Below are 17500 nucleotides of genomic sequence, written 5' to 3' on the forward strand. Positions count from 1 at the left end.
GGCACTGAAAAACAGTGCCCGAAGTGCACAAGTGCGGCATTTGAGACATGGCCTCTCTCTCTCGCTCTCTCTCTCTCTGACTACACATGGGTACTTCATCTCCCTCTAGCCTCAAGAAATGAGCATAAAAAAACTGTGTAGATCTTACACACTGCCCCCTACATACAAACGCTCAGAAACCTCTATGCTCTGTGCTACACACACACACACACACACACACACACACACACACACACACACACACACACACACACACACACACACACACACACACACACACACACACACACACACACACACTCCCACCCCTCAAACACACACACACTCCCACCCGTCAAACACACACACACACACACACACACACACACACACACACACACACACACACACACACACACACACACACACACACACACACACACGCCCCCACCCATCACTTGTGGTGATGTATCTTGTGCTGTGTGACGTCTGCTTCTGAGCTCCACTTGAGGTGAGCCGAGTGTTAGTCCATAAAGACTGGCAGCTCAATACAGTAATGATCAGCCCTGACTGGAGGGCCTATTCAGCCTTAATGGCTTAGCAGTGCTTAATTCTCCCCCCTCTCTTGTCCCTCCGCCCGACACATTGATCCATCGCCACCTCCGCTCATGTTGCCTTTTGGTGTGTGTGTGTTCGTGTGTGTTCGTGTGTGTTCGTGTGTGTTCGTGTGTGTTCGTGTGTGTTCGTGTGTGTTCGTGTGTGTTCGTGTGTGTTCGTGTGTGTTCGTGTGTGTTCGTGTGTGTTCGTGTGTGTTCGTGTGTGTTCGTGTGTGTTCGTGTGTGTTCGTGTGTGTTCGTGTGTGTGTGTGTGTGTTCGTGTGTTCGTGTGTGTGCGTGTGTGCGTGTGTGCTTGTGTGCGTGTGCGCGTGTGCGCGTGTGTGCGAGTGTCAACGCGCGTGTGTGTCAGCGTGCTCGTGTGTCAGCGTGCTCGTGTGTGCGTATGTGCGCCACCTACGTCTGTGTGTTTGTGTGTAGCTGTGTATACGTGTGTGCATGTGTGTAGCATGTGTAGCTAAGAAGGAGGCAGCTGAGCTAACCCTGCCAACAGAACAGTCACATCTTTTTTCAATGAGTGTCTGTCTCACACGAGGATTTATATATTTTTCATTCATTGTGCCGCTTCCTCCCACCTCTCTGCTCCTCTCTGCTCCTCTCTGCTCCTCTCTGCTCCTCTCTGCTCCTCTCTCCTCCTCTCTGCTTCCTCTCTGCTCCTCTCTGCTCCTCTCTGCTCCTCTCTGCTCCTCTCTGCTCCTCTCTCCTCCTCTCTGCTCCTCTCTGCTCCTCTCTGCTCCTCTCTGCTCCTCTCTCCTCCTCTCTGCTCCTCTCTGCTCCTCTCTGCTCCTCTCTGCTCCTCTCTCCTCCTCTCTGCTCCTCTCTGCTCCTCTCTGCTCCTCTCTGCTCCTCTCTGCTCCTCTCTCCTCCTCTCTGCTCCTCTCTCCTCCTCTCTGCTCCTCTCTGCTCCTCTCTGCTCCTCTCTGCTCCTCTCTGTCCAGAACTTCTGTAGCCGCGCAGCGTTGGAGGCTCAGGGATCCTGCCTCAACAACAAGTACTCCGAGGGGTACCCCGGCAAAAGGTGCGTGTGCGTGTGCGTGTGCGTGTGCGTGTGCGTGTGTGTGTGTGTGTGTGTGTGTGTGTGTGTGTGTGGGTGTGTGTGTGTGTGTGGGTGTGTGTGGGGGGGTGTTTGTGTGGGTGGGTGGTGTGTGTGTGGGTGTGTGTGTGTGTGTGTGTGTGTGTGTGTGTGTGTGTGTGTGTGTGGTTGGTGTGTGTGTGGTTGGTGTGTGTGTGGTTGGTGTGTGTGTGGTTGGTGTGTGTGTGTGTGTGTGTTGGTGTGTTGGTGTGTGTGTGCGCATGTGCATGCACAACCTTTCTGCATGTTGTCCACGTGTCTGTTTTGTTTGAGTGTATCCGTCTGTATTGATGACCGTCTACTCATGCTGTAGGTTAAAAACAGGTTTTTTTAAACCTCTTTGCACACCACCCTCTTTGCTTAGGGGTCAAAGACGTGCAAAATGGCATTGTCGTTCAGTGTAACGGATGCCTTCTGCTGACTGTAACTGTAAAAAACATGACTCTTTTTATTTATTTATTGTTACAGGGAATTCGTGAAATCCTCGGCTGTCATCCATTCACTTGAAACAATTTTAAAATCATGTTTTTTTTGCAGTTACAGTCGGCGGAAGGTGTCCATAACACTGAATGACAAAGACGTCTTTGACCCTTAGTTACTTTGGGAGCGTTACTTTGCACCACCTGCATTTTACTACATTACATTTCCAAGACTACCTACATTACAGTTCCTTTATGTTACAGTAGGGCTGGGCGATATGGAAAAAAACCAATATCACGATATGGATTACTTTATATCACGATAACGATATATATCACGATATAGCACAATTACATACGTTTTCAGTTATTCTCTTTATTTGCTCTTTATTTTTTCATGTCGCAAAACAACCTTTCTTTAAAATGGATCCTTTAATTCTTATTTTTACAGTTACATTAACACATTGAATACCGGCGGTGCTCACGGAATTATGTCGTAGAATACCAGCGTTCTAAGCCCTTTTTTGACGTTTTTTTGTAGACTCACAGCTTATTATGTGATAGGGCCACTGAAATATGTTATGACTCGTTCGAAAGTGGAGACGCTGCCCTCTTAGTAGGTGAAAACTGTGTGTCTCTACGAGCTTTTATTGCCGAGTAAACCCACGCTAAACCGAAGCGGGTATCCATGGAATTCAGCTACAATCGGAGATATTGAGGTTTTTGTGAAGGGTGCGCTTCTTCAGAATGTGACGAGTTTGAAAGGGGATGAGTTGGTTTTAATCACAATTTGGTGCAAGGTTAGCTCTGACACACATCTTCCTGCTCGTCAAGACACACCTCCTGCTCTAAACCACTACGACACCGGCAATCAATGCCCTTCGAAATCCACGTTTTTCACACAGACTGAACACAAGCTCTTAACACACATGCAGAAGGTCGGACATTTGCTAAAATAGTCCCCGATGACTCCCGAAATAATAGCCCAACATTGACAACAAATGCCAATGATATGATGCTTAGATGTAGCCCATCCGATCCATATGTAGCCATCTATGCTAGCTTCTGGCGTTTCACATACAGGAAGACAGTTCAACATGGGGGTGAATAATCAAATAAACTTATCTGGTTGGCGATCAAACTTCCAAATCGGAGCGCATTACTCCAATTACAATTCGGGTGCCATTTTGATCCAAGGATCTGGTAAAGGTCTAGGTAGCAAGCCCAGAAAGTTCAAGATACTCCTGGCACGATATACAATGGTCTCTGTGTTTACCTATTGCGTGAAGTCAGACACAATACACGCTACCGATCGTAGGCTACTAGGGAAACAACAACATAGCACGATTCACGAATACGGCAGCACACCTCCTGCTCTGTCACACTACGACACCAGCAATCGATGCCCTTTGAAATCCCCGTTTTTCACGTGGACTGAACACAAACTCTTTGCACACATGCAGAGGGTGAGACATTTGCTAAAATAGCTCCCGATGACTCCCGAAATAATAGCCCAACATTGACAACAAATCCAAATGACATGATGCTTAGATGTAGCCTAGCCCATCCGATCCGAATCATATGCGGTGGCAGATGGACACTCCCAACTGAGATCGCTCCCGGACGTGTAGTCCCAGGTGTTTCTATCACTCCCGGACGTGTAGTCCCACCCGATTATATTTCACGTATTATCATACACTGCCACATACAAGCAATTTAAGGTTAGGGTTAGGGTTAGGGTTAGAAACAAAAAACTAACATCAAAAAGATAACTAGCTCCGTTATATGGCGGTGGGATCGATAGTCTGGCTAGTGGGGGCGAGCCGACAGGGGAGCGACAATCAGGGAATCATGATAGCCATGCTAGCTTCTGGCTTCTCACATAGGCTACAGGAAGACACAGAAACTTATCTTTTTGGCGATCAAACGTCCAAATCGGAGCGCATTACTCCAATCACATATCGGGTGCCATTTGGATCCAAGGATCTGGTAAAGGTCTAGCAAGTCCAGAAAGTTCAAGATACTCCAGGCACGATATACAATGGTGTTTACCTATTGCGTGAAGTCAGAGACAACACGCTACAGTGACCGTACTAGGGAAATCAATGCAGGCAGCGCGATAGGCGACATGGGTTGGCATCCAGACATCTTGGTAAGTTAAATTAAAATATCCAAATCATAACACTCAAACATCATAACAATCAAACAACTTTGGACTGCAAATGTTGTCATTTATGTCCATAACAGAGCTACCAAAATCACATATATTGTCCATTGAAGGGTGTAGATTCAAAATATGATATTTAAATGCAAAAACGTATTTTTACGTTTTGGTATACAACGCATGGGCGTGAAAAACGCATTATTACGTCGTCGGTACTCAATGTGTTAACTTATAGTGTGTATTGTGACAACATGAAATGTAATTAAATGATATTCAATTGTATAAAATTGATATAATTACTATCACGATATAAACGATATAGTAGACAGGTCACAATATACACTTTTATATCACGATAACAATATATATCGTCATATTGCCCAGCCCTATGTTACAGTAGATAGAAACAGACCCTACTCTAATCAGTCCTCAACAGCTTCATATGACGGCAGATCTCCGCTATCAGTGGATGTGTTCAGTGACTCAAACAAAAACCATCAGGCCTGGGCATACTGTCTATACAAAACCATGCCAAGGAAAGAAACTTGACATCAGTTTAGATGTTTACTTTGCATTATTTATGTTTACTAAGCATGTGAGCATTCTCTTGCTTCAGAAAGCAGCAACTTGCAACTGTGGCTCCAAAATCTGACAGCATGGCAGAGGGCACGAAGCCATAATGTCTATTGTATTTACAGTCATTAAGACGACGACTCAAAAAAGTCCGTCAGCAAACATATGTTACTTTCCCAGTAGTCAGTGGAGGGAGCTACTGTCAATGTAAATGAAACAACAGCAGCCTGATCTTATATACGTTCAGGTCTGTTTGCGTTCAAACATCAAATAAGTTATATTAACATATGGAGTCTCTCAAAAGTTTTTGACATTTCTTTTACTAATGTATAGAAAAAACTTGGCCAGAACAAGGTAGCCTTAAAGTATATCCATAATATGTAGCAAAAAGTGTGTGTGTGTGTGTGTGTCTGTGCATGTGTCTGTGCATGTGTCTGTGCATGTGTCTGTGCATGTGTCTGTGCATGTGTCTGTGCATGTGTCTGTGCATGTGTCTGTGTGTCTGTGTGTGCATATGTGCCACTGTTTGTGACTCAATGTGTCTATATGGATGTGTATGTGTGTCCCATTTGTGTCTCAATGTGTGCATGTTTGTACATTGTGCGTGTGCGTGTGCGTGTGTGTGTGTTTGTGTGTGTCTGTGTGTGCATATGTGCCACTGTTTGTGACTCGATGTGTCTATATGGATAAGTCTGTTTGTGTCCGTGTGTATGTGTACCATTTGTGTCTCAATGTGTTCATGTTTGTACATTGTGTGCGTGCTTGTGCTTGTGTGTGCGCGTGCGCGTGTGCGTTCTCTCTCCCAGGTACTATGGAGGTGCGGAGGTGGTGGACCAGATCGAGCTGCTGTGCCAGAGGCGTGCGCTGGAGGCCTTCGACCTAGACCCGGCCCTGTGGGGCGTCAACGTGCAGCCCTACTCCGGCTCCCCGGCCAACTTCGCCGCCTACACCTCCGTACTCAACCCCCACGACCGCATCATGGGACTGGACCTGCCCGACGGAGGACAGTAAGTCCCTGGTCTTCCTTCTTCCCTGTTCCCCAGACTCACAGACAGACAGACAGACAGACAGACAGACAGACAGACAGACAGACAGACAGACAGACAGACAGACAGACAGACAGAGACAGACAGACAGACAGACAGAGACAGACAGACAGACAGACAGAGACAGACAGACAGACAGAGACAGACAGACAGAGACAGACAGACAGACAGAGACAGACAGACAGAGACAGACAGACAGAGACAGACAGACAGAGACAGACAGACAGAGACAGACAGACAGACAGAGACAGACAGACAGACAGACAGACAGACAGACAGACAGACAGACAGACAGACAGACAGACAGACAGACAGACAGACAGACAGACAGACAGACAGTAGCAGTACAATTGCCCACAGGGCCCCTGGGCTCAACAATGATGGGAACCCCCCCATATGGTCTGCCAAGGTCAAGATGGGGCCCTACTACCCGTGCGGAAGGGCCCTGGGCCCAGGGGCAAGAGCCCCTGCTTGCCCCCCTCCGCCCCTGCACACACCTCTTCTGGTGTTCTCCTGCTTTATTAAAGGTACACTGTGCAGGAAATGGTCAAAAAAGGTACTGCAACTATACTGCTCATTGAAATTGGGCGGCCTATTGCCAGATTTGATCTTTACATGAAAGTTTACTAAGTATTAAACAATTTTTTTCTAGTATGGTCCAAGTAGAGTCATTTTTGCAGCTAAAAATGGCTATTTTTGGAAATTCAAAATGGCGGACCATGGACAAGATCCCCCTTTTCATGTATGAAAAGTGCAATTTTTTCAGTCATAATGAATACTTAGAAATTGATGGTGGTGGAAAGTATTCATGAAAAGGTAACATTAGTGAATGGGCAGCATGAATTCTGGAAATAAACAACTAAAAATCTCACACAGTGTCCCTTTAACTAAATGTCATTCATTAGCAGGTTTACTCCTTCCTGTAGGTTAACTTAGCGAGATTGATCCCCTTACCATGTTTTTGGAATACCTCCATGGTTTACCTCTAAATGTCACCATTCATCTACTCTGACCTAACATCACATCATTTGTGTCTAACTCACCACATCTTTTTCCTTTCATTGCCTTTCATTTCTTTCATTGTCTTGTCAATTTTTTTTTCATTTTCCATGTTCTTCCGCTTTTATTTTTGTGAAGCACATTGATTTGCATGTGTGTATGAAATGTTACAATACAAATAAAATTGCCTTGCCTTGCAGCTTGACCCACGGCTACATGTCCGACGTGAAGCGCATCTCAGCAACATCCATCTACTTCGAGTCCATGCCCTACAAACTCAACGTAAGTGGAATGGCTCTAACTCTGTACAGTCTGCTGTCCTACACTCCGCACGGTCACCAAAGCACATTCACCAAAGCACATTCAAATGGCATGCCTCATATCCACCCATTGTACAAACTGTATTCACTCGGAGATGGAGAGGTATCAATGTGAAGTGTTGTATGTACTGTAGGCAGGGAAGCCTAGGATGGGGTGGACAAAGGGGTCACTTGTTCCGAGCCCAGGGAGGCAGGGTCCCGAATTTGGTCCTCCTCACTACATTTGTTGTATCGGGTGGGGGGCCCTTTCAGATGGCTTGGCCCCAGGCCCGACCAAAGCTGTCAGCTGTCAGCTGTCCAGATTGTTGGTAAAGTTTTACATGAAGTGCCAATCTGCACACTGGATGAAGTTTTACGTTTTTCTTCAAGGACTCTTCAGCCTAGCTAGCAGGAGATGGCAGCAACTCAGCATCCCTATAGGTGTCTTGGAGGCTCCTCTAAAGCTGTTGTCAGAACGGTGCCAGAGTTGGTCGCCATACCAGTTACATTCCACGTTGTTGAATGAAGCTGCTAACGTCAACATTATCGTACAGTTTGTTTAGAAAACCAAAGTATTTTTTTGGTTACTATCTCAAACTAACTTTCTTATTTCCTGTCCAGTTTGTTTGAGATTAGGTGTGGGAACCGGCCCTAGTACGCTTAATGGTTCTCCGGTGGCCTGAACCCTAACTGTAGTCTAACTGAAGAGAGTTATGCCGCAGCATGTGTTCACACATTATCGGGTTGTAAGGAACCCCCCACTTTTTCCCCCCCATTAACTCCCATTCACCCTCGTAGTCATCTGATAGGCCGCGGGCCAGATTTAGCAACTCGTAGCGGCGGAGGTAATTTGAGCCACTGTCAGTGACGGGCTCCCGTAAAGATGCCATCCGTTCCTGAGCTCCACCCCATCGCTCAAGCTGTCTGCCTGCCTCTGCCCATTCATGCGCTTAGGCCTGCCAACTGGGGATACAAACAGGTCAGTTGTCCCAGGCAGGGCCGTCTCTACAGAATGGGCTGAACGGGCTGCAGCCCCGGGCATCACCGCTAGGGGGGCCTCCGGTCGCGGAATGTCAAATGACAAAAAATAATAGAAGAAAAAAAAAAGAAAACGCGCGAAAATGTTGAGCCATAGGAAACAGGAGAGCGAAGCAAAAAAATGAAAATTACAAGCAAATAAAAAAGGAAAGAGCAACACAATTATTACAGAAAACACCCAAATTAACCAACCTGTCAACCTGTGGAGTAGTCAGCCTGCTGTAGCGGTTACCACCAGCAAAGATTTTTTCGGTAGGCCCCTACACAGTTCTGGTCCTCCTTGCGCAACTCGAGCAGCATGTGGCAGCTCGCAAGGTTAGTCTATTGTACGGTCAGCATGAAAAGGGTAGCCTACTGTTGTGCTGGCTGTCTATCAGCTGTCAATAACGCCACACGGACTTACTAAAGCCCTGATCAAAAAGCGAACCGCGAGATATTACATTCTTCACGCAACGTTTAGGTATTTATGGCGCTGCGCGTGCATAGGCTGCATCAACATGGTAGGCTATGATTTCGCGACATCGGCAACTTCAGCATTTAAGATAGTGTTAGTCATGTCAACGTTATTGTTATATCCCCGAAACGCGGAGCGTCGGGGATGTAATGGTTTTGCGTGCACCGCCGCCGCCGCCGCCGCCGCCGCCGCCGCGTAAGGTCTTTCGTGTTAACGCGATAACTTTTGAACGGATGTTTTGATTTGTCCCAGATTTTTTGGGTGAATGCTCTAGGGCAGGTTCATGAACTGATTCGAATTTGGAGGTCAACACTTTCAAGATGGCTGAATTCAAGATGGCCGAATTTTTGTTTGGTCCATAACTTCTGACCGGGTGGATGGATTTGTCCCAGATTTGGTGTGTGAATGCTCTAGGGTAGGTTCATGAACTGCTTCGAGTTGGGAGGTCAACACTTTCAAGATGGCTGAATTCAAGATGGCCGAATTTTTGTTTGGTCCATAACTTCTGACCGGGTGGATGGATTTGTCCCAGATTTGGTGTGTGAATGCTCTAGGGTAGGTTCATGAACTGATTCGAGTTTGGAGGTCAACACTTTCAAGATGGCTGAATTCAAGATGGCCGAATTATTGTTTGGCCCATAACTACTGACCGGGTTGATGGATTTGTCCCAGATTTTGTGTGTGAATGCTCTAGGGTAGGCTCATGAACTGATTCGAGTTTGGAAGACAACACTTTCAAAATGGCGGAATTTTCATTTGGCCCATAACTTCTGACTGGGTGGATTGATTTGCCCGGTAACACCTTATTTTAATGGTTCACCATTTCAGTGAATCTACCACATCAGGTACAGTGTAATAACCAATGTAACAATATTTAATACCATGTAATACTAGTGTAATACCAGTGTAACAATATGCAATATCAGGTACAGTGTAATAACGAGTGTAACAGTATGCAATACCATGTAATATAGTGTAATACCAGTGTAACAATATGCAATACCATGTAATACCACTTACGCACAAACACATGATGTAAGTTAAAAAATGGCGGTGTTACACTGGTATTACATTGTATTAAATATTGTTACACTGGTTATTACACTGTACCTAATGTGGTATATCCACTGAACCATTAAAACAGTATTACCATTTGCCCCATTTTTTGCTTCATTTTCACAATAGTCGTTTGGTTTTAAGCCTATGCACGTCATGTCACGTCTGTATGTATCATACACGTTTACGAAATGGTGGACGGGAGTGGTAGGAATGATGGGGGACTGGAAGCGTCGCGTTTCGGGGATATACCTTAAGCAGTCGAAGGCGACTGCACAGGCAGTCTAGTTTTGACAGATGTAATTGCTGTCAATGCCAACAGACAGTCAATTAGTTTCTAGTCGCTGAAACACCTTAAAAATAGCGACAGATAAGAGAGAAGGTGGGAGTCTTTGACAGTGAGAGAAGGCGGGACATATCTCACAGACGCACGCCTATGGCAAGCCGTTTTAACATATAGTTTTTTTTAAGTGACAAGTTTTTTTTTTCTTGTAGGCCCATGTAGACCATCCTAATTTGAGTTTATCATTTCTAATATATCAGTTTCAGTAGCCTACAATCTTAAATAGCCCTAGTGTAATATTGTATGCAATAATTTGTTTCATTAGTAGGCCTACATTGGATAGGCATATAGCCTACTACATTTAGACTGATAGGTTGGCAAATAGCATTCATTTCCATTGTGGAATACTACATTAGACCTACATAGGATATCTACACAGTACATATGCAAGTTATTATTAATTCTTTTATTTTATTAATTTAAAATATATTTTTATTTTATTTATTATTTATTTTATTTATGATTTATTATTATTTTTGGGTTTCGCGCGCTATGCGATTAATCGCGATTAATCACAGAAAGTCATTGAGTTAATGCGATTAAAGATTTTCATGTTTGCCCACCCCTAGAAATAATATCACCAGTTAACTTTAAACGGTATCTGTCATAGATTGGTAGGCCTACTGTGTACGCTGATGTGTCAGTGGGTTTGTGTGACGTCATGCGTCAGAACATGATATGAAGGGCCCCATCCGGGTAATTAGCCCTGGGCCTCAGAAAATTTTAATCCGGCCCTGGTCCCAGGCCCAGGGAAGGGGGGGTGGGGGGTGGAGGCAGAATTGGGACCCCGTAATATTGTATATAATGAGAGGGGGGCCCTTTCAGATGATTTTGTCTTGGACCCAGTCAAAGCTGTCAGCGGCCCTGCATGTGCTTACCCACTAAACTCGTTGGGCAAAGAGTCTTGTTTGGTGAGCTCTGCCGTGTGCATGAGCGAGAACTGTTGGAGCAGTTGATGGCCAGTGATGACTTAAGTTTTCTTACTTTAGTCGACTGTATTATACTCCTTTTACATTACATTGCACTTAGCTGACGCTTTCAGTTATTCAAAGCGACTTACAGTTACTATTTTTCAGGGTATTGGTTATAGCCCCTGGAGCAATGTGGGGTTAGGTGCCTTGCTCAAGGGCACTTCAGCCATGGATGGAGAGGTCAGGGGGGATTCGAACTTGCAACCCCTTGATTGAAAGACCAACTCTCTAACCACTAGGCCACGGCTGCCTCCTTTTATAATCCAACGAGATGGTATGGGCCATAGTGATCATTTTATCAACTTTTATGTATTAGATCAGTGTCACATACTGTATGAATAATAATGCACATCAGAGTATGCTCGCAGTGGTAACTAATTACTAAATTATCTTATTAAAGGAACAGAACACCATACTTATAACTAGGGATGGGATATCGGTATCAGTGTATCGGTATCGGGTTCAGATATCAACATATTTCAAAGATCGGATCGGATCGGAATTTTCCCAAAATATCGGAATTTTCCTGATACAGACATTGAGTCAGGTGCAATGTTAATTTGAAATCATAACACTTGCATATTAGTTTTCAGGATGGGATTGTTACTTTTTACTTGTTACTTTTTGCTTATTCATTGCTTTCCTGTTCTTCTGACTTCCATTTCTGACCAAATAGTCTGCTTGGGCCTACCTCAACTTGAAACCCATGCATATATGTGATTTTGGTATTGGATCGGAGTAGTATCTGTATGGGCAGATATCCAAATTTAGATATCGAGATCGGATCGGAAGTGAATAAATGTGTATCGGTGCATCCCTAACTTTAACAATGAAATACAGTATGTTCTTCTCAGAAGTAAGACGAGATGATGCGTACCTCTCCGAGCGTTGTTTGACCTCCCAGTCAGCCAGACGCGCTGTCACGCGCTGTTAGCATTTTGTAGCTAGTTCAGCATGGCCAACAGTAAGTTTCGGGGCTGTAGTTTTATGCGACCAAAGTCTTCCAAGTTTTTCCTGTTTACATAGGTTTATATGACCATTGTCATGAAACAAAGTTTGGTTGTGCGAATTCAAACGTGGCTTTTTCTATGCTGTGGAAAGTCTGCAGTATAAAGAGAAGCGTAGCAAGACCTTCTGCGCTCTTCGACAGCGCATTGATACCTTCCCTTTCTTTCTCCCCAATTGTATTGACGGAAGTAAGTGGGGCGGGGGCAGAAAAAGTCTTAGGTACACTGTGCAGGAAATGGTCAAAAAAATGACTGCAACTATGCTGCTCATTGAAACTGTGTTGCCTATATTGCCAAATTTGATCTTTTCATGAAAGTTTACTAAGTAATAAGCTCTTATTTTCTAGTATGGCCCAAGTACAGTCATTTTTTGCAGCTAAAAATGGCTATTTCTGAAATGTTGGACCATGGAGAAGATCCCCCTTTTCATGTATGAAAAATGCATTTTTTTCAGTCATAATGAATATTTAGAATTTGATGGTGGTAGTAAGTATTCATGAAAAAGGTAACATTATTGAATGGGTAGCATGAATTCTGGAAATAAACTGCAAAAAATCTCACACAGTGTACCTTTAAGACTTAATGAGAGAAGAAAGTTTTAATTGAGTACTACAGTATTATTTACTATGTGCAGGTTTCTTTATGTGTATCGGAGGTTGTTTTGTGGTGGTGATGGCGGTGGGTATCACTATTCTGGAGGTTTGTGGTAGTATTTGATTACAAAAAGGACCATTCCGCCAGGGATGTTCTGTTCTAGGGGTAATTTGTTCCTGGCTCTATCAATGATGGCTACTCCTTCGTATGTTGGAGAGGGTGTGTGTGTCTGTGTGAGAGAGAGAGAGAAGGTGAAGAAACAAACATGCTCAGCTCATGAGATCTCTCCTTTCTCTGACCTGTTCTACTCTCTCACAATGTCCTTGACTCTCTCTCTCTCTCTCTCTCTCTCTCTCTCTCTCTCTCTCTCTCTCTCTTTGTCTCTCTCTCTCTCTCTCTCTCTCTCTCTCCTCTCTCTCTCTCTCTCTCTCTCTCTCTCTCTCTCTGTGTCTCTCTCTCTCTCTCTCTCTCTCTCTCTCTCTCTCTCTCTCTCTCTCTCTCTCTTGCTCTGTCTCCCCTCTCTTTTTCACTTTTGCTCTCTGTTTCTCGTGGTTTCAGCCGTGGCCTGTTTGTGTTGCCGGCGGTGATCAATTCTGTCCCAGCTCGTGAGGTGATCAATGTGGGGGGGGGGGGGGGGAGCAGAGGCAGAGAGAAGAGAGAGAGAGACAGCGAGAGGGAGAGAGCGCGCATCTCTGCTTCGCTTGGTGGATAGGTGTTTGTGAGAGGACGGGGGTGTTGGGGTGAGGGGCATGGTGTGGTGATGAATTGGGGAGGGGGTTAGGATTGGATAGGTGGTTATGTGGAGGGTTAGGGGGTGAGGGCGGCTGGGCTGGTTGCAGGCCGGGTGGGGGGGCTGTGGTGATGAATGAGAGGGCAGACCCCCACTGCAGGGAGAGATAATAGGAAATCGACAGGCCGGCGGGGGCCACTCTGTCCTCGCTCAAAGCGGAGCCCAGCACAGGTGTGGAGGGGTTGGAGGGTGAAGGGGGAGTTATGGGGGTGTTAAGGGGTGCCGGTTGGTGGTGGTGGTGGTAGGGGGGTCATGGGTTGAGCAGAGCGTGGGGGTATGGGGGTGTTCAGAGGTTATGGGGTGCTAGTTGATGGTGATGGTGATGGGGGTGGGATGGATGATGGAGTGAGCGAGAGGGGGGTAGGTGTGGGGTGTGCAGGGAGGGCGGGGGCTATGGGGCTGCTGGTTGAAGGTGGTGGTGGGAGCGCCGTGGGGGGCGGGGGTGGGGTTTGGCGGGGGATGGGGGTTGATTGGTGGTGGGTGAGGGAATGAGCGAGAGGGGAGCGGAGCAATCCGAGGTGATGCGTGCCCCGAAGACGAGGGCTAATCCCCTTGTCTAAATAAAGCTTTCCCTCGCGCAGGTGACACCGGCACTCAGCTCAGCGCCCAGGGGGGAGACGGAGAAGGAGAACGAGGCAGCGCAGGAGCACTAGAGAGAGACGGGGGGAGGAGGAGCAAGAGCATTAGAAAGAGATGGGGATGAGTGGGAGAAGGGGTGAGAGAGAGACCACCTGGAGTGATGGAGCAAAGAGACCTGGACTAGAGAGAGAGACGAGAGAGAGAGAGTGTAAGAGAGAGAAAGAGATGGAGAAATAAGAGATGGGAGACTCCATGATATGAAAGGAGGGCTGGTTGGCAGAGTGGATGGATGTGTGAAAGGGGAAGAGATGTTGAGGAGGAGGAGGAGGAGGATGAGAAGGAGGAGAGAATGGGGAACACTAAGAGACTTTCAAGAATCTCAAAGGGTAGAGATGTGGAGAATGCAGGAAAGAGACATTTTGAGTCGCGCTGTGGAGGACCTGTGTTTTCTATGTGAGATTGAATGGGCCGGAAAAGGTGTGCGTTACATTTTGTGCGTATATGTAGTACGTGTGGGTGTATGAGGGAGAGAGCGGGGAGAAGGAGAGGAGAGAGAGAGCGAGTGAGTGAGTGAGCGAGAGAAAGAAACAAAGAATACAAGTGCGTGTGGTACCTGTGCTCGCCGTAACAAATGCGAGTGTCTCTGTCTGGCTGCTTTGTTGCTCTCAAACGGGATTGATATACTTTTTGTCCCCCTTTTTCCTTTGCGCTGTCCCTCGCCCTAAAAAAAGAAGTGTGTTTTCATGTATGGGAGAGAGAGACAGAGGGCATGGAGAGAGCATGGTGTGTGTGTGTGTGTGTGTGTTTGTGTGTGTGTGTGCGTGCTGAGCCCACAGTGGCAAAATGTTGAGTCTTTGTCTGCCTGCCGCTTTTGTTATTTTTTTAAATGGGATTGAAAACATATTTCTGTGCTCCATTCTTTTGCATCACTCATACTCCCTCTCCGAACATAACCCCTCTTTTCTCCTACCCTCTCCAATCCTCTTTTTCTCTCTATCCATAACTCCCCTCTCTCTCTCTCTCTCTCTCTCTCTCTCTCTCTCTCTCTCTCTCTCTCTCTCTCTCTCTCTCTCTCCATTCATCCAGTCATCCAACCTCTCTTTTCTCCTTCCTTCTCCAATCCTCCACTCATCCACTCTGAGTCTCGAACCCCTAATTTCTCTCTCTCTCTCTCTCTCTCTCTCTCTCGCGCGCGCTCTCTCTTTCTCTCTTTCTCTCTCTCTCCACTCGCCTTCTATCCCTAATCCCTACTCTCTCCTCTCTTCTTATTCCTCCACTCATTCACCTTTTCTCTCTAACCCATCTCTCCTCCCCTCTCCAATCTTCTTGTTCACTTTCTTTGTCTCTAACACCGGCTCTCTTCTCTCTCTCTCTCTCTCTCTCTCTCTCTCTCTCTCTCTCTCTCTCTCTCTCTCTCTCTCTCTCTCTCTCTCTCTCTCTCTCTCTCCATTCCTCCCCTCATCCACCATTTCTGTCCACTCCTTCCCCTCCTGTCTTCAATCCTCTACTCATCTGCTCAACCCCTAACCTGTACTCTCTCCATTCCTGCTCTCATCCAATCTCTCTCTCTCTCTCTCTCTCTCTCTCTCTCTCTCTCTCTCTCTCTCTCTCTCTTTAACATATTTTCTCTCTTCTTCTCCTCCTTCCAGACCAAGACAGGCCTGATAGACTATGACCAGATGGAGCTGACTGCGCGTCTCTTCCGGCCCCGCATGATCATCGCCGGCACCAGCGCCTACGCCCGTCTCATCGACTACGCCCGCATCAAGAAGGTACGTCCATCGGCCCTACCGTGGCGCTAACGGTAGGGCACTCGTCTGCTACGCGGCTGACCCGGGTTCGATTCCGGCCCGGGTCCTTTGCCGACCCTTCCCCGTCTCTCTCTCTCTCTCTCTCCCTGCTGGCTTCCTGTCAACATCTTCACTGTGCTATCAAATAAAGGCAAAAAGGCCCAAAAAATATTCAATAAAGAAGGTACGTCCATCCAGCCAGCAATCCATTTCTCCCTCTTATACCTCATCCCTCCATTTGTCCATCAATTCTTCCATTTCTTCCTCTTTGATGTACCGCAGGGGTGTCAAATCGTATTGACTGAGGGCCAAAATCAGAATCTGGAATGAAATAAAAAACGATAAGATAACTTAATAACTATAATAATAATAATAACTATAATAATAGTTAAATATCACACACTCTGTTTCTCATCATGTGTGGAAGTTCAAATGTGCCTGCACATATTCTGTCGTACATGACTGCGGCCTGGTCCTACTCATATTCCTGTGATGCACTAAATTTCATGTTCAAATCTTGTTGCGTTATACATTCATGGTGTATGTGGGCGAACTATAATACACATTTGAAATCATCTCGCGGGCCAAATAAAATGACTCCGCGGGCCAGATTGGGCCCCCAGGCCTGAGTTTGACATCCATGATGTAACACCTCTCTCTACATCCATCTATTCATCTGACCATCAGCCCCTCACTTCATCCACTTCCCTCTCTTTTTTGCTCTGTCCATTCAGGTCTCGTTCCTCTTCTCCCTCCACATCCATTTTGCCTAGTATCCATCCATCCACCTTTTTTTTCTACGGCTTCACTCTGTCCATCCATATTTATCCATCCTCCCATCCACCCCTTCATCCAATTTTCCTTTATTTTTGTGTACCGCTTGCTTCTATCTATTTGTCTATCCTTCTGTGCCCATCATCATCCATACTCTTCTCCCTCTCCCTCTCATCTTCCTTCTTCATGTACTGCCCCCTCAATACATCCATCTATCCTTTTGTCATCCATCCATCATCCATCTGTCCGTCCATTAGCGGTGTGGATTGGCACTGCCCTCACGATCCGATTCGATCACGATTCGGGAGGAAGCGATGCGATGCGATCCGATCCGATCTGATTCAATTCTACAATGCATTGCAATGCATTACATTTCTACAGAAAGCAAAGCAAATGTTTCATCAGTCATGATGAGGCAATACACGTAGTCAGATACTGAGCAACAATTTATTGGCTGTTTTCTGTATCAGTCTGTATCAGTCTTGCAATGCTTTGAAGTACTTTTATTTCATTTAACATTCATTTCCTCCCGAAATATCCACGGAAGTAATTGAAACTTTAAAAAAATTGCCGCATCGATTCTGGAACTTGCCGCATTGAATTGGATCGTCCATGCCCCGCATTGGATTGGATCGTTGAGTCGATCATTGTTGACACCACTACCGTCCATCTCTTCCTCCTTTTCACCTGTCTTTCCTCTCCCGATGCCTATCCCCTATCGCTTCCTCTTTTTCATCTGCCTCTTTTCCCCTTCATATTGCTCTCTCTCTCTCTCTCTCTCTCTCTCTCTCTCTCTCTCTCTCTCTCTCTCTCTCTCTCTCTCTCTCTCTCTCTCTCTCTCGCTCCCTCTCTCTCTCTCTCTCTCTCTCTCTCTCTCTCTCCCCCATCTCTCTCGAACACAATCACATGTCATTGTCTAGGCTTATGGAAGAGCAGCCC

General features: G+C 46.1%; 1 protein-coding gene across 1 annotated transcript in view; it reads left to right on the plus strand.

The window, feature by feature from the left end:
* shmt2 (serine hydroxymethyltransferase 2 (mitochondrial)) overlaps positions 1-17500 on the plus strand; it is a 59044-nt gene that overhangs the window by 22159 nt on the left and 19385 nt on the right. Inside the window, exons 3-6 of the mRNA XM_063214899.1 lie at positions 1532-1611; positions 5628-5828; positions 7067-7148; positions 15647-15769. Of these exons, the coding sequence (XP_063070969.1) occupies positions 1532-1611; positions 5628-5828; positions 7067-7148; positions 15647-15769 (486 nt within the window). The remainder of the gene's footprint in view (positions 1-1531; positions 1612-5627; positions 5829-7066; positions 7149-15646; positions 15770-17500) is intronic.

Source organism: Engraulis encrasicolus, chromosome 14, assembly GCF_034702125.1.
Source record: "Engraulis encrasicolus isolate BLACKSEA-1 chromosome 14, IST_EnEncr_1.0, whole genome shotgun sequence".
NCBI lineage: Eukaryota > Metazoa > Chordata > Actinopteri > Clupeiformes > Engraulidae > Engraulis > Engraulis encrasicolus.